The sequence below is a fragment of the Eumetopias jubatus genome, unplaced genomic scaffold (genome assembly GCF_037043125.1).
Source record: "Eumetopias jubatus isolate StellerSeaLion01/CBP00866 unplaced genomic scaffold, mEumJub1_p1.0 scaffold_9, whole genome shotgun sequence".
Taxonomy (NCBI): domain Eukaryota; kingdom Metazoa; phylum Chordata; class Mammalia; order Carnivora; family Otariidae; genus Eumetopias; species Eumetopias jubatus.
Window position 1 is genome coordinate 7,331,652 of NW_028274815.1, and position 25,860 is coordinate 7,357,511.

Sequence of the window (25,860 nt, forward strand, 5' to 3'; positions counted from 1 at the left end):
ATCCAGCCCTTCCCTGATGGTGGGACCTGGGCAGGCTTGCTAGCTTCTCAGAGCCCTCTTCTCTAACATAAGCAGGGAATCACACTCCCCTGCTCACAGAGCCATCGGGCTGATCAACAGTGGGAGGGCGAGGTGACACATGCACTTTGGTGGTGTTGGCAACTCTGTTTGCTCGCCATGGGTGTGGGTAGTAGGGGCAAGGTAAGCGCTACACACTGATCCCACAGACCCTGAAAACTTAGGGTCCTTGCAATTTAGATTTCAACTAGAGAGTCACCCAGAGGTGAGCCAGCTTTTCCTAGATAGCTAAAAGATCCTATTGAGTAAAGGAAACTCCATGGTCTGGAATGGCACATTTATTTAGTCTACTTAATACTGCGCTCAAAGAGAAGGTACCAGTCTCCTGAAATGCTGTAATGTTGATCAATTTTGAACAAAGCATATGATAAATAATTTCTTCCAGGTACCAGGGGTGCTTTATAAAAAGAATTTGTTTATTCTGGGGCTAGATGATTCTAAAAAATGAACACTATCTGCTTCAAATCCTTCAATATAAACATATTGTCTGCATTTAGACACCCCCCCCAACCTTGGCACAAATGAAAAGGAAGTTTAGCCCGCCCCCCCCCAAATGAGAGCAGATGGCCAGTGTGATGGCAAAATGCTGCCTGCTTTCATACCTGCTCAGGTGAAATTAACTGCTGGGCTCTCTGCTCCCGTAGCATTTGGGTCTGTTTTAAAACCTTTCATCCCACTTTCTACCATACCGAAGTATTGATACCCATTTCTCTAATAAATTGCATCTTCCTGACTTTTGTATTTTCCGCCACAACATGTTGCTTGTGGTGGTTCAGTATATATTTAATGAATCAACGAGTCAAAGATAAAGTCCCAGCTCTGTGGCTACTTAAATAAGCTGATATTTTACTTGCACATGAGAAGGAGTGTACTGTTGCTGGCTTTATCTCAGCAGAACACACCATCTGCAGATAAATCTGTTGAAAGGGAAGCTGAAGACTCTCTAGTGGCCTGTGAATCCCAGATTTTGGATTTGGGGGGGTATGCAGAGAGAGAAATAGGTGGAATGGGGGAAGCAGGCAGATTAACGTCTGCTTACAGAAGCCACTGCTCCTCCTGTGATTCAGGACCCTTACACAGGGCCGTCCTTCAGAAGTACAAGAAACCCGTCCTAAACATGTGCCAAAAGCGTTATTGTCAGTTCACTGCTTTTCTCCAAAAAGCAAGAGGTGAGGAGGGGATGGCGCCGGCAGAGTGAACTTCCCTCACAAAGCCGTGGAGCGTGGTGGTGCATAAAGCAGGTCTGTTCTTGGGCTTGTGTAGGAATGACCTTCAGGGGACGCAGAGCCCTGGACAGATGAATAATACATTAAAAAACAAGTAAAGGGGCCAGTAACTCTCTAGCTCATTCCCAGGGAGGCAGGGGAGGTCACCTTGGTGATTGTCCCACAAGGATTATTGAAACTCCCTAAAACTTGACAGCCGGCTAGTCCAACCACCCATCATAGGAGACCTATAGAATTTGAATCGATATCAGATACAGCATACCGTCAAGCCCAGAAGGTCACTGAGCAGTTCCCCGTGCACCACACTGTGCTAGGAGGCCCCCTCAGGGAACTTGCCCACTGCATGAAGAAACAGAATTTTATGTCCCTCCATAGACTTCAGTTTACTTCTCTGTAAGGTGGAGACAAAGCTCATAGCCTTGTGAGGACCAACGGGACTGCACGTGTCAGCTCGACCTGTAAGCCCACGGGGCTGCACGTTCGTGAGGCGACACACATAAATTGGTTAGCACAGTTCACACAGTCTGCATTTTACAAACACCCAGGCTGTGGATGTCTTAGGTCAGGTCGTTAGCAGTGAGGAGTGAAGCCCCTGCTACCCTCTTGGAGCCTGGAGTTGACCTGCTCGCTCCTGGCCCTGGGGCACTGCAGCCCGGGCCCCGGGGTGCTGACCGGAGGGGCTCGGTGACTGGTGGCGACAGCAGAGGTGCTTGGCACAGCCCTGGTGGCAGGATGGGAGGGAGCAGTACCTGAGCTGAGAAGAGCTGAGCAGGTTCCATTTGGCACTACAAGCCCCTTCGTTCCATGCTGGTGTTTCTAGAATGCTGTGCCAAACACCTGAATGTGCTCTCTCACGTAACCTGCAGCAGCCCTGTGAGCAGTGGGGTCACCGGAAGGGCTTGCCCACGGTGCCCTCGACAGGAGGCAGAGCGGGTCTGAGCAGCCATCTGACCTTGAGCCCGGGCTCTCTGAGCCGACCACCAGGCCCTGGCTGTTCCTTCAGCCTCCCCTGCCCAGCTTTTTGAAATTTCAGGGCACCTCACTTTCCAGAAAGAGTAGTTTCCAGAAAGGAACCAAAGGCATCGATCCTGTTGTGCTATTCTCCCTGTGTCTCTGTACATCTGTTGGCTAAAGTTCAGTTTTTGTATTGTCAGTGGAATTTTGTTTTCTCTGACATGCTTTTTTTTCACAGCTTTATTGAAATACAATTCACATACCATAGAGTTCACCCATTTAAATGTAAATTCAGTATTGTTCATGTTTACAGAGTGTGCATCCATCACCACAATTTTATTTTACTTTAAAGATTTTGTCTATTTGAGAGAGAGGGCGAGAGAGCACAAGCCGGGGGTGGGGAGGGGCAGAGGCAGAGGGAGAAGCAGATGCCCTGCTGAGCAGGGAGCCCGATCTGGGACTCAGTCCCAGGACCCCAGGATCATGACCCTAGCTGAGGGCAGACACTTAACCGACTGAGCCACCCAGGCGCCCCAACACTACAATTTTAGAACATTTTCATCCCCCCGAAACAAAACCCTGCACCTGTTAACCAGCACCCCCTCCTCCCCCGAGGCCCTGCTAATCCACCTTGTGTCTCCCCAGATTTGCCTCTTCTGGGCATCCCGTGTATGCAGGATCATAGAGTGTGTGGCCTCGTGTGGCTTCTTTGACTTCGAGTAATGTTTTCAGGGCTCACCCGTGCTGCAGCCAGTGTTGGTACTTTGTTCCCTTGTATGGCTGTGTGGAGAGACCACATTTTGTGTGTCCATTCATCAGCTGTTGGGTTTCTGGGTTGCTTCCCGGCACTTCTCACCTGGTGGCCACAGGGAACTTGGCATTATTCACTATGCCTCTCAAAAATCCTGTCCACATCTTTTATTCTGCTGTAACTTGTTAAGGTCGTTGGAGTAAAATACGGAGAGTCCTCCTGACATAAGACCTACTGTTTTTCTTGCTCTCTGTCTTTGAAGTTCATCAGCAAGTTCCAGGGTCCTGAGGACCTACCGCAGGCCCTACAAATGTCAGTTCACCTACTTGTCACAGTTCCGCGAGGGTGTGTGGTACACACTTGCACAGATAAGACTTGGGACCTCCAGGCATAGAATGCTCGTCCCAGACACACCATCAGGTGGTGGGGGCGGGATTTGAACCCGTGCTGCTTTTGGCTTCTCAGAGTTGCTGCCACTCCCTGCTCTGTGGGGAGGTAGAGTCTGTGAACACTGTGCCACAGGAAGGCCAGAAAATGGAGCGCAGAGACTGCCAGTTTGTTCTGGTTCATCAGACATATGGTGCGTGCCTTTCCTGCCAGGCACGGTGCCCATGACTGAGGAGATAGCATCTTCACCTTTGCGGATGGCCTCCCAGTCTGCCTGACCTGGCCAGCTACGTTGGCCCCTGAGTAAGGCCCAGGCACCCTGCCCCGGGCCTTGAGGCCTCTTGGGTTGGAAACTGGAAGATGTCAGTGCTTCTTAAAAGGGTTCTAGGTGTCACTGGACATAGACGCTGCCATAATCACACAGCGGCCCCCGTCCTACACCCCAGCGCTTCCCGCAAGGAGGGTGTGGGCAGGATTTTTAAAAATTGTTCCAGAATGATTGAAGGTTAGATATGTTTGAATAGAGGCCCTTAGTCATTTACAAGGCAATTATGCTTGATTTCAGGAATGCCAGAAAGGACTACATTACTGCCAAGTACATCGAGAGGAAATATGCAAGGAAAAGGCATGCGGATAATGCAGCAAAACTTCACAGCCTTTGTGAGGCCGTCAAAACAAGAGATATTTTTGGATTACTCCAAGCGTATGCTGACGGTGTGGATCTTACGGAAAAAATCCCACTGGCCAACGGACATGTAAGGGTGTGGCCCGCTCCTTTTAAAGAAGGAAAAGAAAGGTTGTGGGGGAAGTGGCAAGGCAGTGTGGTCAGCAGTGCTGACAAAGTAGTACAGTTCCCTGAAGGAAGATAGCCTTGAGTTCTGGGGAAGAAATTGGTGCTTTATTCTTAAACCAAAAATAGAATGCCAGTCCTGGAAGGAAAGGCCAGTCCCTGGGGGGAGGGAGCATCTTCTCAGGGACCCGAGCAACCCGAGAGAGGTCCTGTCTCTGGTGAGCGGGATCCAAACTTTCAGTAGCAGCTGCTGGGGCCGCCCTGGGAAGGAGAGCCCCCCAGCCTGCTCCCTCCCCTGTGCCCTCCTCCCTGAGGGAAGAGGAGAAGAGAGACATCCCCCAGTTTCCTGGGAGAACCTTGTTGAGAGGGTGAGGTCCAAGGTGGGGTGGGATCTTCCTGTCAGGATCAAGTCCACAGGAGACCGGTTACCAGTGTCAAGGGTTGGCATATATCCTAATACTCTTCCATGGGTGACCTTGTGACACACACAACACATTCCCTAGAAACCTTACCATCATAATGAAGGTGCACAGTGCTGGGCTGTTACCCTTTGGCAGCCCGAGCACACATTATACAGAGCCTGATATTCTGTGTTTAAAAGAGAGAAAAGTCAAGCCCAGGTGGCCCAGGGTAGAGCATGCTCAGCTCGGAGGTGTGCCGTGGCCAGAGGACGGGGGGCGGGGGGGGCGGCCCGGCTGGCTGGGCAGCTGGAGTGGGGCACCTCCTCTTCACCTCATATTCCCTGTTGCATGGATATTTCCTTTGCCTCCAGCTCTCTCGCTCACCCACCTGCCTGAGGTCTCTCCTCCCCCACCTGCCAGAATTCACGTTCAGAAAAGGCAGTGGGTCAGGTGTCCCCTAGTATAAACTGAAGACAGTCTGGGCATTAACATTGATGGCCCTGTCTGTAAGTATAGAATGAAAACCGTGAACACCGGTATCAGAGACTGCATACAAGAGGCCTGGGGACCTTCCTGGTGTCTTTGAACAGAAGGGCCCCCCCCTTACATGTTGTTGGTGCAGGGATAGGGAGCTAGAAATTGAGGGGACTCAGATGAAACCCCTGAATTTCTCATTACTTTCTGTGGAGGAAGGAAGACCAGTCTCAAAATCACAGGTTGCCAAGTGCAGAGTTTCCCCTGGAGACTAAAGGGGCCATATATCTTAGAGATTAATGTTTTGAAAGAAAGAATAAAAGGCTTTCGGAAGAGAGAGACACGATTTCACTCACATTGGACACGAAACTGAAAGCTCCTCTTGGAATTCTGGAATGTTTCTGTTTGGTCTTCAGGAGCCAGATGAAACTGCCCTCCATCTTGCAGTCAGATCGGTGGACCGGACTTCTCTCCACATTGTAGACTTTTTAGTTCAGAACAGGTAGGTGTTCTAAAATTAGGGTAGCGTTTTGTTTTGTTCCTTGGTGTTTCCAAGGAAGGATCAGATTCCTGCCTCATTATGTGGCCAAGGTGCTGGGATTTTCCCAGGCCTGAACACGAACTGTGGGACAGGGAAAAACTGCCAGGAGCGGGGTATTCCAGCGTAGTCCCAAAAAAGCCCTAGAGTGTGAGGACAGAGACCCTTCTTGGTATCTGCAAGACCCATCTTCTCGTGTCTGGGACTCAGGAGATATGAGGTCAATACATCTGAATTCTGGGCCCTGGAGGGCAGACTGTGAATCCCACCACCCTGTGTGCACAGAGCCATACCCATGCTTGTCCCTCAAGTGTCTCACTAGACCCAGGCAGGTGCCCTGAGCAGTGGAGAGAGTAAAAGGGACGCATAAAAGATCCATACTTGGGCCACCCACCTAAGCTGAGATTGTAAACTGCATCACTGGGTTGTGGGCATTTTGTTTGGTTTGAAAAGTTGTTTCTGTTTTTTAATTAGAAGTTTCCTTTAAAGAATGTGCATACCGCTTACCTGGGCTCCATGGTCCTGTTGTTTGGTGCATCGCCCGCCTGGGGCAGCAGGCCAACCATGAAGACCCGTCACAGTGTATCTTGACTCCCTGATCATGGTTTGGGGTGTGTCGAGGGGGAGGTGCTGGTCAAAAGCCCCTGAAATTGCCCCAAATGGAGTGGAAAATTCCACCGTGCAAAAGCAAGGTCATATTTTGCCTTTCGGCCTTTCCCTGCTGTTCCGGGGGCAGGGGGCGGGGGGCAAGAAATGGCCAGAGGTAGAGCAGCTGGGGGCAGGTCAGCAGTTTGCGGGACTCAGTGGAAGCTGCGCTCTGTGGGAGCCAGAATGCCCACCCTCGCATGTCACAGTGGCTCTGTGGACAGTGGATGAGACAGCTCAGTGACACCATTCCTCCTCACCGTAGTCTCGGAGCGTGAGAAGGGAAATCCTGATTTCTTCTAGCGTGGAAGGAGGGCAGCAGGAAGAGAGGAGAGATCAGAAGACGAGGCTCATTTTCACCCTGAAAGTGTAGCAGGCTCTGTCCTGATGAGAGCTGCCTCCCATCCATCCTTCCAGGGCCCACAGAGCCCCCTCCCTGTCCCTCCTGCTCAGAAGGACAGCTGTGTTTCAGGGCTGCCTCCGCCGGGAGGCTGGGTGGCTTTGTTGGAGGAGCGCAGCAGTCCAGTCTGGTTTTACACGAGAAGGGCTTTTGAAATCTCATGATTGCCGCTTTGGCTGTTTTCGGGGCAGCCCGGGGCCCACAGACGCAGAGGCCTTTGCACGTTCTGGGCTTTGGAAAAGTGGCTCTTTCACTTCCTGTCAACAGTGTCGACAATATGAGGAGAAAAGGCTCCCCCGTCCTTCTCTGGTCTAGGATGGCGAGTCACACCGGCTTCCTGAGGCCCAGACACACACACTTCAGCCTCCGGGCGCTGATGGAGAAGCGGGAGGGATGCCGTGGTTCGGGCCGGCCCTGGAGGAGGCAGCCAGCACCCCCCCCCCCCCGCTGCAGCCGCATGGGCGCCTCGCTCCGGCCTTCTCTGCCGTTGTGCCAGGTCCTGCCGGCCTCAGCCCAAGCGCCTCATCCGCCCCGTCCCGGCACCGCTGGGGAGGATCGCGCCAAATGGCCCGCGCGCTCATTCCGTGGCCTGTCTTGCTCACGGGCCCAGGCCCTGGCCTGCGACTCACCTGTCTCTCTCTTCCTCTGCCCCTGTTGTTGGTCAGCGGAAACCTCGACAAACAGACGGGGAAAGGCAGCACTGCCCTGCACTACTGCTGCCTGACGGACAACGCCGAGTGCCTCAAGCTCCTCCTGCGCGGGAAGGCCTCCATCGAGACCGGTGAGGCCCCCAGGCCTGGCTCCTGTGCGCAGGTCCCGCGCTGCTGCGGGGAAGGATCCAGATGCTGGGCTCCTGTCGGCCAAGGGGACCTAAGTCCTGCCCTCTGGAGGCAGGGGCCCTCTCCTCCTGTGTTTGTCAGGGGTTTCCCCGCCATCTGGGACGTAGACTTTGCGCCACGGTCAGGCTTTGTATGGTTGTGAGAGGCAGAGCGTAGGCCCTGCAGGTGCCGCTTGTGCTGAGGTGAACCTGAATAAGGTTTGGGGCATCTAGCCCTCCTCCTCAGAACCCCCAGCCAGGATCAGGCTTAACCCCTTCCCGGTTCTGGATGGAAGGTTTACGGGGCGGTGGGGAGTTGGGTCTCCTCCACAGGGGACCCTGAGCTCCTGGGCCTTCATCCCTCCCTCTACCAGGGGACCGTGATGCACTGGCAGCTGCCCGAGGGCAGGCAGCTGTGATGGCATTGTGAGGAAGTGTTTTTGAAGAACCACTGAACAGAGAGCAAAGAGAACAGAAAGGAGGCACACACCTGCTTGAGCCAAATTTCTTTCTTTTTTTTAAACTAATAACCAAACCTTATTGATGGAGGCTTATTTGGAAGAAAATACACAATTTCAGATTTACAGACTGTTGAGTAGGAGCTTGGTTAGCGCAGTCTTTAAAATCTCGCCAACCATACGCTGCTGCAGTTCTGTAGGACTGGAAGACCAGTCAGCCTCCCTGCTCCACGCTGTGCATCTCATTAGTTGTGCTCAGTGTCACTTGGTGCTGCCTCCCTGTATCTTCTTTTAATTGCTTCTTGATATCAGACCTTTGCTTGTTTTTATCGTAACGCCTCCTTGTTTTGCCCTGCCTTTTAGCCAACGAGTCTGGAGAGACGCCACTGGACATTGCCAAACGCCTCAGGCACGAGCACTGCGAGGAGCTGGTGAGTCTCCTTCCGGCACCGACAGAGTGAAGGCGCCCTGCCCGGGCTGGGGAGGGGCCCTGCCCTCTGTGAGGAGGGTCTTCCCACATTTGGACCCTAGAGGGGACAACCAGGAGAAAGCGTACTCGGGGAGTCTTTTGAGAGGAGGGGACCACCCCCCTCGTAGTGATGCTTGGAACACAAGGCGGAATTTGCTGGTTGGACACGTGGCATCATCTGGGGCAAGTGGAGCAGAGATCGGGAGGCCGCCGCGGCTCTGGCCCTTCTCTCGAGTCTGTGTGCTGCTAGCTCTTCCCCTTGCGGCAGCATCCCCAGCTGGTGTGTGTATTTTGTCCCCCAGCCCCAAGTCATTTGGATTGTTCCGCACCGTCTTTTCCTGTCCTGCTCTAGAAGAGGCAGTGCGGCCAGCAGACGGAGCCCACGGGGTCAGGCAGTGCAGGGGCTCCCACCGTGACCTGGGGAAGTCACGCCAATGCCGACTCTCCTGCTGTTTCCTTGTTTGTAAAGTGAAGTCCGTTACACCAGTTTACAAGGTTGTTGCAAGAATTAGCATTGCACTGTGCGACACTCAGTGAGTGCCCAATGAATAGAAGTACTAGTAAATGCTATGGAAGCGTGAGATGAGTGAGAGGTACTGTTCTCAGTACTTCATATCCGCTAATTTAATCTGGATAGCCACCTTGTGACATGGTTTCTTCTGCTATCCCTATTTTACAGATGAGGAAACAGGCACAGAAGGGTTAAGGAACTTGCCCAAGGTCACACAGCTACACTCTGGCTGTGGAGGAAATTAAGGGCTAATGTGCTGAGACACCCACTGAATCTAATGAATTCGCTTCTCTCCTGTGGATCTAACATGGAATTGGGTATTTACCTTCCTTGAGAGAATTGCGAAAATACTCATTCACATCCTTTTTCTGTGGGCCGTAATCTCTCATGAGGGCCAAGACTGGTTGGGTTAACAGTTAGTGGACACGTTCATTGTCCTCTGTTGAGTTTGCTCCTGTGTGTGCCTGTCAGCACCTGCAGGCCAACCATTAGCCTTTAGATCGTGAATAGCCCTCGCCTGCGCACCGCACTTTACAGTTTACAGACCACTAAATGGGAGTTTCGAGGTTTGAGTTTCAAGGTCCTCGGTGAAGTAGGGAGGGGGGTTTCAGTCGGCTGGCCTCGCCCCAGAGGAACTCTGCCTCCCCTCTCCCCACCTCCCACCACCACCCATGGGTGCCCGCCTCACAGGCGGCGTCACCCACAGCCCTTCCTCTTCTCAGCTGACCCAGGCCTTATGTGGGAGGTTTAACTCTCACGTCCACGTCGAGTACGAGTGGCGACTGCTCCACGAAGACCTGGATGAGAGCGATGACGATGTGGACGAGAAATTGCAGGTCGGTGCCGGGCTGCAGGACGCCAGGAGTGTGTGATGCACTTCGCTCCGACACTGTGGAGCCTAGAGTATAATCAGGGCACAAAGTGGTTTTGTACAAAAAGTGGAGTTAACTCTGGGCTTCCATTAATCTCAGTAGCTGTTTGGTTTTGCCCTTCCCACAACTGCTGGGGGTCTCCCAACTCCTGTGCGTGTTGATTTAAAGGAATGTTACTTACGTCCTCATTGTCAGCTCTTCAGATCAAAAGATACGGGGGGCCTCTGTTTCTAGTGGGATTTCGAGGAAGCCCTTGCACCGTGGATGTGGTAAAGAGCCAGGGGTCCCCAGTATCACAGGTCATGATCACCAGTTGATCTTTAAAACCTTAACTAGAATTAAATGACCATTAGAGCTCTGGGTCCAGCTTTTTCCTTTATCAGATGGGATCATGGAAGCTTTAAGAGAGGTTGACTCAGTTGACTCAGCCACAGTGAAGCCAGTATTTAGAGACCAACTTGAGGCCAGATGGAGGGCGCTTGGCCTCCGAGTCCAGCTCCCTGCTCATGACACTGTGTCTTGCACAGTTGCGAGCACCCCCTGGCAGGTTACCCCCTTCACGTGTATCTCAGAGCTAAGTCAGACTCCAGCAGACTGACTCCAGAGCCCACACTCCTAGCCGCCAGGAAATTGATGGGGAATGCCATATAAAGTTTTCTAATTTTACTGTAGGACTTGAATGTCCTGATGTGCACTGAGGATGTCTGATTATATACATATATGGCATTTCCAAAACCTCCTTGACTATCCTTGTTTGTGGAGCAGTTAACATCCATACTTACTATTTCTTAGACTAAGAAACTTCTCTACTGAGTTAGCTATAAAATGGTGTCCAAGTGAGAAGAGCTGACTAATGACTTACCCACCCTAAAAAAAGATTGGAAACATCGGCCCCAGGGCGAGTCCACACATCAGAGTCATATGACACAGCAGGTCATACAGTCACAGTAAAAGTCTGACAGCAAGTGCTCACACTCCTCCTCCCACTCTCTGTTTCCAGCAGAGGTGGGTATGATACAGCCATGGGCTTTGTTGAATTTAAAATATGTGTGAAGAGAACTAGCCATCAAGTTCTGCGTAGCTGAGCTGAGTTTGAGCCATTGGGTTGGCCAGAGCCTTGACTGGGCGGGTGGTCCTGTGAGGGGCAGGGGGTACGACAACCAGTACTGTACCTGCCAAGCTCCAGGCGTTGTGCTGGAGAAGCTGAGTTCCTCCCATTGAAGAGATGAGAAACAGGGTCAGCAAGGTTAAGGTGGTTGCTCAAGATCGTAGCTCTCGTAATGAAGCTGATATAGGAAATGAATTAGATCTGGTTTACCCGAGTCCTGATTTCATGGGGAGCAAGGGTCAGCAAACCAAAAGGGCCAAATAATAAATATTTCAGGCTTGTGGGCCTAAAATAACACCATCTTTACTGCAACTACTCAGATGTGCCAGGGTGGCTTGAAAGCAGCCATAGACAATATGTAAATGACCAGGCATGATTGTGTTCTAATAAAACTTTATTTATAAAGACAGGTGGTGGCCCACGGGCCATGGTTTGCTGACCCCTGAGTTAAAGGAATCTTGAGACTTCAGTTCATTTTGATCTCCCCTGAATTTGCCGCCTAGCTGTTGGGGATTGATTGCAGCTGGGTGCTCAATTGAAAGTGTATTTACAAACAGGAAATGCAGTGAAAATGCATATCTAGGTTAAGATAACTCTGGCTAGTAAAGGTGAAATAGCCTATGTTTTCAATCCATTACAGAATGGAGAATTGTAAATTATAAATCATGGCTTTTGGGGGTGGGGTGTGTTTCCAAGAGACATGATAAGAGTAACTTTCAAATCTTGCGGCTCTCATGTAACAATTGAGAGCCCAAGTAGCAGCGGTGTGCATGAGGTGGTCACCGGTAGACCAGACGCTGTGACCGAGAGGTCAGTGTGTGTGCATTTCCCACCCTTCTGCAGCCCAGCCCCAGTCGGCGAGAGGACCGGCCCGTCAGCTTCTACCAGCTGGGCTCCAACCAGCTGCAGTCTAATGCTGCATCTTTGGCCAGAGATGCCGCCAGCCTGGCCAAGGACAAGCAGAGGAGCTTTGTGCCCAGCATCTTACAGAACGAGACATATGGCGCGATCCTCAGTGGCAGCCCACCTCCCACCCAGCCTGCGGCCCCCAGCACTGCCAGCGCCCCCCCACTGCCCCCACGGAACGTTGCCAAAGGTACTGACCTGCTGTAGCTCCTGCCAGCGCATGAAGGACATGGTTTGGTTTTTGCTTTGGCAAGTTTATAGTTGCTTTGCCCCCTGCTAGATGACATTTGGGGTTTTTTGTTGTTTTTTTGTCTTAGAGTTGTTGGCATCCTAAAGGAGCTCTTCATTCTTAGGGTGCTGAATGGTGATAGAGCATCTGACTTGATCCTTGTTCTGGGTAGAGGTGTGGCATCTGTGTCACGTGGGGAGTGCGGGAACCCCACACGGGCAGGCTTGAGGTGGGTGGCTCAGCTCATGATGCTGGTCCTGTGACACTTTCCTGCAGACCTTCCTGTTCCTTTTCTCTCTGCTTTTACCATTCACCCACCTTCATTCTTTCCTGTTTCCTTTCGCCCAGCCCGCATTCAGCCAGCTTGTGGAGCCTGTGATTATTTTTTATCTCTGTGATCCCCATGAAACGAAGGATAAAAAGATGCTAATTTGGGGAAGGATACTCAACCTCATCGTAAAAATACAAAATAATCCCGCGGGTCCGGCCAGTGTCTTAAGGGCCAAAGCTTCCTCCACTTACCTTAGTTGCTCGGTCCCAGCAGAATGAGTTGGACTCAACAGATGCTGGTTTTTATTTTTATGAAAATGGAAACTGAGGCCCCCCCAAAAGTTAAGTGATTTTCCCAGGACTAAAGGCCAGCTGGCCGTTCTGCTCCTCGAAGGCAGGTCCAGCAAGTGGCCAGCATAGCTCCTGGCCAGTGGCCTTTGGAGGGCATCCCATGCGAGGGGGGTACAGAGCCCCGCGGGATGTGGTGTCCATGCACTGTGGCTGCTGTGGGCTACTGGTCCAGAAGGAAGTGCCATGGTACAGTGGTGCTGTGTCTGCTCTCCGGGAGGGGGTGTGAGCGACCGTTGTGGCCTGGGTCGGGGAGTGAGTGTGGCAGCTGCCATCAGCTGGCCCTGTGCCTTACCCCCCACGGGGCCCTGCCCCCAGCACCCAGGGGGATCCCTCAGGGAGGCCAGAGAAGGCCGACGGGGGCCTGTCGTCTAGGTCACTGAATCGCACCCCCAGGAGTGAATCCCCGAGAAGAGAGCAGGTGCTACCCAGCAGGCCCCGGAAACAGCAGCCTCACCTCCCAGACAGAGGCCAAGGCCCCTGTGCGCCCACGCGCCAGGCAGTGCCGCCCCCGGGCTCTAGGGGGCGCTTCCTGCGCAGGAGAGAAGCTGCAAGACCAGGCTCCACAGCTGCCCTCCTCCCTGTCACCTCCTTGCCCTGGCTGGGAGGGGCCCACGGTCCGGTCCTCCTGGGGCCTCTTGTCTCCCCAGCCTCCTCCCGTGTCCTGTGTGCGTGTATTAATTTTGTAAGGCTGGAGCTAAAATGGTTTGGTCACCTCCACCCCATTAGTGGCTTTTACTGACTTGTGTGTCATGGGAGGAAAGATTTTCTTTTGCTCTGTTGGGCATGTAAAAGGAAAACTTCATCTTTTTTTTTTTTTGCTTTTGCTTTCCTAAAGTCTTAGAATGAGATGGTTTGGGAATTTTTCTGACTTCTTTCTCTTTTTTTTTTTTTTTGACTATTCCTGTAGTTAGTTCCATGTCCTCCTTTGACGCTGTACATTGTCCTTCCCTGTAGCCCCCAGAGAATCCCTCTGGTTCTCAGTCTAGCCCACACCTGGCCCAGCAGGGAGTCCCCGCACAACAAACAGCAAAGGGAGTCAGCATTGCCTGGCCTGCACCAGGGCAGACGTCATCCCCAGCCCACATTCCTCCCCAGGCCTGGGTCCCCCTGTGTGGGTCACCCCTGTGCGCAGAGCTCTGTGGGGGCAGAGATGGTGACCTAGGCTGTGCTGTCTGCCCCGTGTGTGTCAGCTGCGCCCCCTGGGTGTCATGTGTGCTGACTTTTAGCCAGAAATGTTTGCAGGAGGTGGGGAGCCTATCACCTGTTTCCGGTCTGCACCCTTCTCTCCTCGTGCTCTGAGAACAGGTGCTCCCCTGGGCCAGGCAGTGATGCTCACACAGCCACGGGAGGGCTTAGGGAACGGGGAGAGGCAAGCAGACGTTCCAGAACCTGAGTGCAGGGCTCAGGACACGTCATGGTGGTTATTCGTTTTCCTCTTCAAACAGTATTTATATTTGAGAAGGAAAATCAGTAAGGTTGTGAAAACCAGCTGGTAATTTTCCCAGAAGCATCCTTGGTCTGGTGTGTGTAAGTCTCTATCATCCAGGTGCCAGAGACAAAAATTTCTTAAGAATCAGGATTCTGTTTGTGGTCTTAATGCTATTGTAGAAGGGTCATATTTACCATTTTCTGAGAGAGGGGATCAATAATGCAGTGTTCTGTTTCTGTTTTTGTTCTGTGCTTGTGCGTGCCTTCCTGTGCGTGTGCATGCGTGCGTGTGCATGTGCGTGTGTATGCATGTGCGTGTGTGTGCAGTTCAGACAGCCTCCTCCGCTACTGCCCTGTGGAAGACAAACTCTGTAAGTGTGGACGGTGCAAGCAGGCAGCGATCTTCGTCAGATCCGCCAGCTATCCATCCACCGCTGCCCCCTCTCCGCGTGACATCTACCAGTACGTTTTCTCCTTTTTCCTTTCTTGCCGGTGGGCTCTTGGATCGGATGGCTGGGGGGTGCTTTTGGCAGCCACGTGGGGAGAGCTGTGAAGCTGCACGCCCACAGGCAGACGCTGCCAGGAGCCCAGCTCTGTGTGTCCACCCCCCCATCCCCCCCACCAGCCCCTCCAGCCACCCTCCCCAGCTGCAGACTCCTGTCTGTCCCGCATCCCGCCCGGGGGGGGGGGGGGCGGCGCACACACTCTCCTCCTCTGTCTTCCCGAGCACTTGAGCAACATTCCTTCCTTTCATGCACCAGCCCAGGGCTTCATTTCCTCTGGCCATTTGATGGTTCTCAGTATTTGGGCACAGTCATGTGGATGTGATCTGGTATGTGTTCTTCTTCAATGTCAACACGTGGGTGAAAGGCCCAGGGCCTAGGGGAGGGGGCTGGGGGGAGTAATGTCTTTACTGGATCAGTGGGGCAAGGCCTGAGCCTGTCTCCTTCCTGCTCTGCGTGGGCTGTGGGAGGGAGGAGCTCCAGCCTGAGGGGGCTGGCTTTGAGAGCACTGAGTGGTACCCAGGTTGTTTCTGCGGTTTTTAACCTAAGCAGCAGCCCAGCCCCAGCTGCAGAAAGTGCCACATGTGTGTGTGCGCTGGAGGCCCTGGAAGTTCCCGTGGATGTCCCCCGTCCTGTCCTGAGCATGGCTTCGGCCTCAACAAGGATGGGGCATGAGGGCACCGGCTATTTGGGAGCAGCACGAATGTTTGTTAGAGAGGGAGAAGCCGGTAAAGGAGCCAGGGGCTCAGGGCCCAGCTCCCTGTCTTACCAACTCTCTAACTTTTGGGGAAAGCACATCACTTTGAGCCTCAGCCTCCGAGTCTGTAAATAAATAACCTCTTTGCCTTGCTCCCCTCACAGATTGTGGAGCCTTTACAGAGTTAGTTCTTTACAGGCTGTCTCAGATTGACCTGCTGGAAGCCTGGGGAAATGAGTAGGACCCGTGGGTCAGCTGAGGACCCAGCTCGCCAGGGGTGGGACTGGGGCAAGACCCCAGCCTCAGCCTCTTGCTGCTGTCTCTCCAGGTCTCAGGGTGGCTTCCCCACAGAGGAAGATCCTCATGAGCTCATAGAAACGTTTTAATCCTAACTGGAGGCTTGGAAGGACTCCCTGCCAGTACGGTTTTCTAAAAATCTACAATGAAAGGAGGGTGTTTTCCCTCATGAAATCACCATTAGGAAAAAAAAAAAAAAAGAAGGAAGCCCTTAACGAGAAGAGCCTCTGGTGAGAAGGCTGGGGATGTGACAAAGTCTGACCCTCTCTATTCCTCTCCTTTTCTCTTTCCACAGATCCCCTGGCTCCCACTCCGCCCCCTCCAGTAGCAAAAACGCCCAGTGTGATAGAAGCCTTGAGCCAGCAGAGCAAGCCGGCCCAGCCTGGGATCCCACTGAGCAAAGCCCCACCCCCGCCACCCAGCCGCCTCCCCCAGAAGAGGCCTGCTCCCGGGTAACCACCTGTCTTCCAGCCCCACCCCCAACCAGGGCCTGGCCGAATTGCCATCCTTGCTTCTTGCATTCAAGGTTCCAAGTGCCAATGGCCCCATTACTTCATCTGCTGAAATTTCTGTACAAACATTTGAAATCTCCAGTGCTTCTACCACGTAACATTTGAGCCCAGGTGTCACCTAGCTAATTCATCAGGGTCAAGTATCTTAAAAATAACTTACAAAGAATTTTTAAACTGTAAAAATTTCACACAAATGTGTATCTTATATCCACATAATGAATTTAGACTTCTGTTTAGTACAGACACTGGGTTTTGGGAATTAAGGTCAAGATGCTAGGCCTCTAGGTTCAATTTCTTGCTCACTCACAAGGTTAACTTGCCTATGTGCATCCTCTGCAGTGTGGGGCGTATATTTCCTACAAACTAGGGTGTTCTCCTGCATTAACACAATACGGCCAGCGCAGTCAGAAACTTAAAAAAGACACATTACCACCTTCCAACCCTCCGACCCCATTCAAGGTTTGCCACTTGTCCATAGAACATCCTTTACCAAGAGGGATCTAGTTCATGGTCTCAAACTGGAAAATGGTTTCTTTTAGTGGCAGTGATACTTAGAAGCCAAGATCTGAGTGCTTTGTGTGTTCATTACTCTCGGAGGGTCGCCGCTCCCAGGCAGGCCCTCTGAGTGGTCGGAACCAGGGATACACACACGTATATGCATAGGTGACCATCCATGTAGATACACATTTATGAACACATTTATCTCTGTATTTCTATCTCGTCTTGAAATCCATGAGTTCACATTATTTCCCGTTGCAAACCACACCAGGACACAACCATTTTATTATGCTCCCAGACTCTGTCAGGAATTTGGATTAGCACAGTGATGATAGCTTGTCTTTTTCTCCACAATATCTGGGGCCCTAACTGAAAAGTCTCAGAGGCTGGGATGGTTCGACACAGGAAGTGACTCCATAGGCGAAGGGCTCTTAACCCCTCTCCACTCCGCGCATCTGTTGGTTGGTGCTGGCTGTTTGCTGGGGCTGTTGGCTGGAATGCTTACCCGTACGAGGCCTCTCCGTGGGGTGAGGGCTTCCTCAAATCATGGTGGCTGGGCCAAGAACAAGTCCCAGGAAATAGGCACAGCCCTGGAGAATGTCACTGGTCAGGTTGAGGTGGGGACGGTGCAGGAGCACAGAGTGGTCACAGACTCCAGATTTCGGGAAAGAATTTGGGGCAGTGTTTTCAAGACACCACAGGGGTCATTCTCATCCTCTCCCTCTCTGTGCTCCTTACTCCCTTTTCCAGTGGTGAGAAATCTGGCTCCCATCCCTGCCTCCACCTTTCCTCTCCCTGCTGAGATCTGGGGTCCCTCATGGAGGTCTTCTTCACCCTGCTGGGGTGCTCTCACTGGCCTGCCAGGCAGCTGTCTGCCTTGTCTCCTTCAGGCACACCCTGTCAGGCCTCCTGTCCCTGCTGAGGCCCTGACTCCCCAGGGCGGGTCTTTTTTCATCCATGCCAGCAGGTAGATGATGGAGCCTTTCAGTATAGAAACTACATCCTTCAGCTCTTTATCTCCTGGGGCCAGGGTTACTTCCTGAGGGAGCGACTGGGTAGGGGCGCCTCGGACCAGAACCAGTCCCAGGGCTCCACCTGGAGGCCGGGGCTGGAAATGCAGCTCTGTGCAGCTGAGGGGCCGCACTCTGCCACCTTCTAGCTTCCATTTCTCCATTGCTGGCTGGCTGGCTGGCTGGTTGGCTGGCTGGCTGGCTGGCTGGCTGGCTGGCTGGCTTTTTAAATCTACCTTCCTGGGAGATTTTCCTCATTGTATCTTCCAGTTCTTTTACTGAGCTTTCCATTTCCGCTATCACATAATTTTCAAGTTAATAGTATCCTGTTTGTTTCATGGAATCGTTTTCTCTCATCTCAGATTATTAATGATGGGTTTGGGGCAGTGTTTCTGTTTATGTTAGCTTTTGCTTTTCTGAATAATTTGTTTCTTCCATGTCCATTGTTTTTGTTTTCACTTCTGTTATGTTAGAGGCTTTTTCCTATAAATCTGGTGTTCCCCGCCCAGAAGTTGGCACTTCAGCTGAGGCATTAAAACTGATCGCAGTCCGTACCCTCATGCGCAGAGCTGCCAGGTGGGCTTGGCTGTAGAGCATCTCACTGGGCACTTCACTGGGGAACCCTGAACTGGGGCCTTTTTTCTTGAATAACTCAGGTTCCTTAGAGAACGGTCTTTGTTTCTTGCCTGAAGGGATCAGGTTTTCTAGGAGTTGAATAAAGAAATAAAGTTAAGCTTTTACTTAGTTCCCCCCCCTTTTTTTAAGAGAGGTGGGGGGAGGGGCAGAAGGAGAGAGAGAATCTCAAGCAGACTCCACGCAGAGGGCAGAGCCCAACACGGGGCTTGATCTCCACGATCCTGAAATCATGACCTGAGCCAAAATCAAGAGTCAGACGCTTCACCAGCTGAGCCACCCAGGAGCCCTTAGTCCCCGTTTTTTTAAAGATGCTCCCCAAAACCGCACTGGTGTACTCTCTAGTCCAGACATGCTCTATTCTACCCTCTCCAAGAATAGAAACTTCTGGTCTTCAGTGGGTTGAGGGAGGGTAGTTGCTACTCAGGGTTGGGCTGGGAATCCAGGGATTCATTAGCTCCTTGAGCAAATTTTGGGCCCATCTGTGTTTACTGCCCTGCCTTACAGCTCCCCCGCCAGGGGCTTACGAGCCGTGGGGGCTCAGAGCACAGATGGGGTCCTTCAGGGCTTCCTTACTGCACGAGGGGTCCCCCTCCATAGGTGAGCTGGCATGGTTAGGATCCGTCTCTCCAGTGGCTGCTTCCAAAATGTTTCCTCTTCAGGTTCTCTTGGTATTTTTTTGGTTTAAGTTTTTTCTAATCTTTTTCCTTGGGAGAAAGTGGAAGTAAGTGTATTTCAGTCTGCCTTTTTTTAACCAGAAGACTCTCAGAACTTTTTAATACTGTTTTGTGAGATCTCTTTCTGAAACATAGCACACACATCCTTGCCTTCCTGTTCTAAGCGGCACGTCCGCGGTCTCCGTGGCTACTGAGTTACGCGGTAGGGGGCACGCTCTCACGTTTATGCTGAGTGGCTGCAGGCTGTGCGTCTCAGGGTTCCTGCACCCGGGGTCTGTGTCTTACTTCAGCTTGCTCCCCTCTTCCCCTCTCAGAGCTGCAGACTTGCTCGTCCCGGGCTGTTCTCTCAGATGCCAACTTCCGTGCTGAAGTTCTAGATGAAAGCCGGTCAGCGTCCGGCAGCTCAGAACAGGGGGTGTTGGCTGCCAGTGCCCAGGGTTGGGCACGGCCTTGCTGGGTGTGTTTCATCTGTAGTGCCGTCTCAGCTGATTTTACCTGCTTCTTGGGATCCTTTTCTCTCCTCTCGTGTGACCAGAGGGAGAGGTGGGGAGCGGGGCAGAGTAGGTGATGCTAGGGTATCTCTAAGACCACTTTGGATGGGTGGAAGCCTGTCCTCGCCGCCTGGTGGGGTTCTGCTGTGAAGGAATATGCTGGTGGGGCCTCTTGGTAGAGGAAGCACCCACCCTGGTCTTACCCTGGGTGTACATCTGGGATTTTACACGGGCTCTTAGAGCAGGCCTCATCAGCCCCATGCCTATTTTTGTATGGCCCACAAGCTAAGATGGTTTTTGGTTTTTAAATGGTTGAAAAAACCAAAAGAAGTCTCTGTCATGACACACGACAACCATGTGAAATTCAGATTCCAGTGCCCACAAATACAGCGTAGCGGGGCACGGCCCCGCTCATGGGTTTCTGCGTTCCCTGAGGTGAGCGCTGTGGTGGCAGGATGAGATTTTACACACAAAGCCTGGAATATGTACCGTCTGGCCCTTTAGAAAAAGGGTTCGCTGACTGGTGTCTTTGAGAATCAGGCCTTGCCTGTGGGCCTTCCTTAGTTGGGGGTGACTGAAGGCAGAGGGGGAGCAGTATGATGACTTCTGTCTTGACATTGATGGAAATCACACGGCGAGACCTGTCAGGTGGGTGGGGCCTTCACTTGGTAGGTGGTGTTAGTTTCTTCAAAGTATCGTAAACTCAGTGCAATGTTTTCTTTACCTTCGGTCTGAGCACAGATGGCTCCCTCGGAAAGAGGGGGTGAGGTGGGGGTTGAGAAGGTGCCTGTGGGGCCTCAGGCACCAGTAAATCTACTTTCCCCTTCTTTTAGGGCTGACAAGTCGACCCCACTGATGAACAAAGGCCAGCCAAGAGGACCTGGTAATTCTTTCATTTGGCCCTGGGGCTTACTGCTGCTTCCGCGGGGCAGCATGGGAGAGGTTTGGGCCACAGCTGCGCCCCTGCCTTCCACAGAGCCTCTCCTGCTCCCGCTCCCAGGCTGCTCTGTACTGTGTCCTGCCTCCCTGTCCCCTTCGGGTGGGGGCCAGGCAGGGACCTAGAAATCTGCAGAGGAGCTGGTGACACCTGTCCTGCTCTGTGACAGTCACATGCCTTGCACGTTGGACAGGGGCTGCATGGAAGTCACAGCTGCTTGGGCCTTTGAGGGACTTTTCCCTCCATAGGTCCTGAAATCTCTGGAAACCTGCCCTTCAGACATGATGCTGTGGCAATTATATTAAGTGTTTATAACTCATTGGTTATGCCTGAGGGCATATTGTGACGTTGATTCATTTTGGCCCTACAGGAGTGGATCTCTCTGGAACAGAAGCTCTGGGTCCTCTGTCCAGCACTGCCGTCCTGCAGCCCCCAGCCCCCATGCCCAGGAAGTCACAGACAGTAAGTGGAAGAGCCCCTCCTTTCCTGCCTCTTTGCTCGGGCCAGCAGTGAGCAGGAGACTCTCCAAGGAAATAGGTCTTTCCCTCTTCCCCTGGGGGGCGGATGGGAGGCCTCTTCCTGGATCTGGGCAGGACACAACCCCAGAGCTCTCCGGCCGGCGGGCTCAGCCCCCTCAGCACAGCTCCAGGACAGACCGCCACGTGCACCCCAGGCACCATGCTGCCTTTCTGTGTTACTCCTAGCTCTCTGCACTCAGCTGGGATGGCTTAGCTTTTCCCTGGGCCTCCCAGAAGTCCCCCAGTCCCTGAGCTACAGCGATCCACCCATCTTGACACCTGTGGGCTCCTGAGCCTGTGGTCCGGACCCCTGGGACCAGTTGGAAACAAAACGGCCCCCTTCTCTGCCCCAGGAGCTGACATCTCCCTGTCACACTAACCTCTGACCCTTCCTCTTCTCAATACAGACCAAGTTAAAGCCCAAGCGGGTCAAAGCTCTCTATAACTGTGTGGCCGACAACCCAGATGAGCTGACCTTCTCCGAGGGGGATGTGATTATCGTTGATGGGGAGGAGGACCAAGAGTGGTGGGTGAGTCGGGGGCCTGGGCCCGTGGGGGGCCTGGGGGGCCTGGGGGGCCCGGGCTGTGCCTGGGGGGCCTGGGGGGCGTGGGGGGCGTGGGGCTGAATCCTTGCCCAGCTGGCCTGCAAGGCCTGCTCCCGGGTCAGGGCTTCTGCCTGTGCATCCTCGGGACTGCTGGCCGTTCTGTCCCCTCAGATGTCTCTGCCAGGGGCACCCACGTCTGTGTGGGCCTCACTTATCCCCCCGGGGTGGGGGGTTCTCCCACATTAGGGTGCAGACCACTTGGGCTGTAGTTTCCAGAGTGCACTTCAGGGTCTGAAATGAGGCTTTGAGTTTAGAGGAGGTACTGTCGTCCCCCACATCACCAGTTTGGTGGAGGGAGGCATACAGAAAGCTGACCTAGGGGGCAGAGTCCCTGGCTGTCGGTCTTGGTCCTGAAACAAGCCGTGACATCCAGGTGGGGGCTGGAATGGCGTGAACATGGTGTTTGGCGGGATGGCCCTAAGAATCCAGACTCAGCACTTAACAGACTTGGTGACGTTATGTCACCAAGCCTTAGTCCCCTTGTCTGTGAAAGGGAAGTCACCTCAGCACCACAGGAGAGAGGATACGGAAGGCCCCCAGTAAGAGGCTGTATTAACAATGAGGACAGCGGGCCTTGCATGGGAGGCTGGTAGTGTTTGTACACAGTAGACACCAAGGGCCCAGTCCTGGAGGTCGAGCTCGGGTGTCGCTGTGCTCTGTCGAGTGCGAGGCACGTCAGGTGGTGCCCCTGGCAGAGGGAGCTTGATAAACTCGGTGCCCTGCCTCTTTCCCCTCACGGGATTCAGGTGTCCATTAGCCAGAGCTCCCTCTTCTGTCGGCCTAGCCACACCCAGCAGCCAGGCAGGAAAGGGGGTGCTGCTCGTGGTTCTGGTTCTGGCAAGTGTGTGCCCACTGTGCGGACCTGAGCTTACTCCCTCCCCGACTGCCCCCCCGGCCCCAAGAGCTGAAGCAGATCTGGCTTTCACACTTGTGTACAACACGGTGTGAGGGCGGGGCTCCAGCCTGGCAGTGGGCTCAGCCATCTGGAAAATACAGAAAGGTGTGCAGAAGAAAATGCTGCCCATAATCTCAGCAGCGCCCCCCCCAGTCCTACCAGTTGTATTACAGAGATTTTCTTTTCGACTTGTACTTACCTACATAATTTACGTTGTTGAGATCATACTCAGTGTATAACTTATATAATTTACCCAGAGTGAAAATCAGTGGAACTCTTGAAGCCTTTCATAAATGCTTGACTATGTTTAGAGCCCACTCACGTTTGCCACTTTCTGTGACTTTGCAACTCATAGACTTCTGACACTCAGTTTCCTCATTAAAGAAAAAAGAGGCAAGTGGGGGGCAGGAGTCAGACAGCCATTCTGCCATCCCCACCCCCCACCCCCCCAGGACGCCAGGACCCCGGCGCGTGTGCTTCTGGGCAGACACCCAGCCCGCCTGCCCGAGCGCTCCCTGACAGTGGGCGGCCACCGCAGTTGACCCCTGAACAACGTGGGTATGGGGTGTTTTCTGATAAGTGCAGGATAGCACTTAAATGTACTTTTTCTTCCTTATGATTTTCTTCACATTTTGTTCTCTCTGGCTTACTGTAAAAACACAGTATGTGTAATACAGTGTCCAGAATACGTGTTTGCTGACTGCTCACGTGATCTGTCAGGCTTCTGGTCAACAGGAGGTTATTAGTAGTTAAGGTTTTGGGGAGTCAGGAGCTAGACACTGCGGGGGTGGGGGTGGCACTTCGAACTTCCAGGTGGTCAGGGGTCAGCTATATTTGAAACACGAGTGAAAGAAAAAAGGGAAAACAGTTTAGATGTCTTACCCAGGTCATTCTTTCTCAGAAGAAATTGTTCTGAACAAATTTCTTTTTTCCAAATGCTATAGCATTGTCCTTCGAAGTTTCTAACATTTAGAATTTTTATAACCACCTAAACTTTTATTCATTTCAGATTGGCCACATTGACGGAGATCCCAGTCGCAAAGGAGCATTTCCTGTATCATTTGTGCACTTTATTGCTGACTGAATTGCTACTGAACAAAAACACTTCTTTTAACAGTTACGTTCCTATTTGTTTTTGGTACCAAAACTCTTGCCAGATGACCAGTTTCATGAAATGTATTGTCCGGTAGCCCACTTTCTCTAACTCTGCTCTTCTGTTTTACAAACTCCAAGGCAACTTGTATGTATAAATGAATTGTTTTTATAATTTGTGGTTTTCATGAAATACTGCCATACTTTTATTAGGGAAAAAACAGCATTTCCTAAAAGGTGAACTGAAAAGTTATTTTAACTCTACGTAATCAAGGTCGTCAATCTATAGAATTAGCTGAACCTAAAAGTATTTGAGTATTAGAAAGAAATTCTTCCAGCCTTTCCTTGGCCTGCTTCTAGAGTCGGTGACCCTTTAGTGCAGCTTTTTAGGAAGTTGGTAAACTTGCTTTAGAAGTAGTCCAGCCCTGGACTTTTTAGGTAAAAGGCTATCAGTTCACCTTTAAAGACATTTTTTTTTTTAAAGATACATTTAAAGATTTCCTTTAGAATCCACCCAAGGTTTAGTTAAAGCAACTTGGAAATTTACACCTTAGCATTGTACTTTCCAGCCCTAATTTGTGAGGTTACAACTCACTGTATTCTGCATGCGCGTGTAGCCTGTTGTGAACAATCCTACCTAGCGAAACTACCCATGGTTTATTACGGCGTATGGTAATAGCAGCTAATTCAGTTCCACGTTCTCTAAACCTGCATTTCCTGAATTTGGTTAAAAACTAAGGATGATGGATTGCAAAAACAGTTCTTTAAACTAGTTTATATGCTTTAGGTGTTTCGGAATTCGCCTTCTCGACCCTCCTCGGTCACGCAGCTAGAGCACTGTGGTGCAGACCCCACTGTTAACACTTGCTGTTTCCTGAGTGTACCACTGCCTTCCCTCTCCAGCTCCCGGGAATGTTTACTCAACTTAGTGTCTTGTACTTATATACTATACCAACAGGAATGGTAGTTATACTGTCTTGAACTCGAAGCTGTCCATTTGTTTGTAATCAAGAACATATCAGAAATCTGTAGGTCCCAGGTAATAAAATACTCCCGAGCAGACATCCCCATTTCACAACCGAAGTCCATCACCTCATTCTTAAACTGAAGCTCCTGGGGGTCGGGGGGTTAGGTTGTGTGTGATAAAATCAGAATTCATTAGTTTCACAAACTTGACTGTCATACCTCTATTTAGTAATTGTGAGCATAAGATTCATAATAGGAATATTGGACATTTTGGCACTCTTTGAGAATAAATAGGCCTATAATGCCCACTCGGATTTTTACCAGAAGTGAAGAGATAAGTGTAGGTCTGGGCTTGGAAAGCGAGGCAGTGATCCTTTCATCCATGGTGCCGATGGTACATTTGATTGGAGCAGCCCATCTTTATTAGGCAAGACTCTCTAAGTGCAGAGCCTTTTTTTTTTTATTGCATTGTACTTTTTGTTGCTATTATAAAGGAAAACAGAACAAACTGGAATGTTTTATGATGTTGTGTGGCAGTTGCTTTTTAAAGCCTTTCTAAGTTCTGGGTAAAAATGTGTTAGATCTGTAATTAAAGGTTTTTTTTTTTTTAAAGCACTACATCTATTTTCACTAATTGTTAATTTCTGTTGTTTGAACCCTTCGTTTAGTTAATTCCCTCATAGATTTAAGAAAGTAAACAGATATACTTTGCACAGTGCACTTCTTATGTATATTTTAGCAAAGTCCTCTTGCATCTGTGTCTTATAATCAGCCTTTTGACTACTTGGTGCCAGATATCTAAGGAATTAAAGTTGAGTCTCACCAACACTTAAACACTAGTCCCAAACTAATCTATCAGGTTCACTGGTACATAAATATCTTGGAAATATTTTTTCCAGCTGACAGTTTGGTGGTGCTATTGTGCAGTAATTAATATTACTCTCGCCAGAGGAGAAATTACATTGACTTCCCTGCTAACATCCTTTCCTAGTTATTTGCTCTTTGCAAATTAAAAAACAACTGAGAGGAAGGAAAACATTGTAGATAACTATTTATATTTAAAGTTTACGTTTCATGAACTTAGCTGCAGGATTCTGGCATTTTGCATATGCCACTTTCCATCAGATCTGACTTCTAGAGATGAGGACTCCAACATGTGCACAGACTCCTAGGTCCTGTGTGATCTGCTACAGGGTGGAGAGCATAAATATGCAGCTTGGAATGCTGTTTGAGATGTATGATACTCGATCCATTCACTTGATTACTTCGATCTAGTTGCAGCGCAACTGTATATATTGTATAACCTAAATCAATTCTTATTTTCGTTGTCCTTAATGCAGTGATTTATAATTAGAGCATGTTCAGTAAGTTGACTCTTCCTGTTAACTAGTCATTTGACTGGAAAAAAATAAAATACTTTTAAACAGACAGTGTTATTTGTAATGTTTTTAATCCTTTAAATACTG

The 25,860-nt window shown here is 51.2% G+C and overlaps 1 protein-coding gene across 1 annotated transcript in view; it reads left to right on the forward strand.

The window, feature by feature from the left end:
• Window positions 1–25,813, forward strand: part of ASAP2 (ArfGAP with SH3 domain, ankyrin repeat and PH domain 2) — a 168,339-nt gene extending 142,526 nt beyond the window's left edge. The window contains exons 17-28 of the mRNA XM_088026308.1: window positions 3,962–4,151; window positions 5,478–5,563; window positions 7,310–7,425; window positions 8,283–8,350; window positions 9,622–9,735; window positions 11,723–11,975; window positions 14,391–14,525; window positions 15,856–16,012; window positions 20,215–20,264; window positions 20,689–20,780; window positions 21,244–21,366; window positions 23,346–25,813. Of these exons, the coding sequence (XP_087882434.1) occupies window positions 3,962–4,151; window positions 5,478–5,563; window positions 7,310–7,425; window positions 8,283–8,350; window positions 9,622–9,735; window positions 11,723–11,975; window positions 14,391–14,525; window positions 15,856–16,012; window positions 20,215–20,264; window positions 20,689–20,780; window positions 21,244–21,366; window positions 23,346–23,420 (1,459 nt within the window). The 3' untranslated portion in view covers window positions 23,421–25,813. The remainder of the gene's footprint in view (window positions 1–3,961; window positions 4,152–5,477; window positions 5,564–7,309; window positions 7,426–8,282; window positions 8,351–9,621; window positions 9,736–11,722; window positions 11,976–14,390; window positions 14,526–15,855; window positions 16,013–20,214; window positions 20,265–20,688; window positions 20,781–21,243; window positions 21,367–23,345) is intronic.
• Window positions 25,814–25,860: the final 47 nt, after the last annotated feature.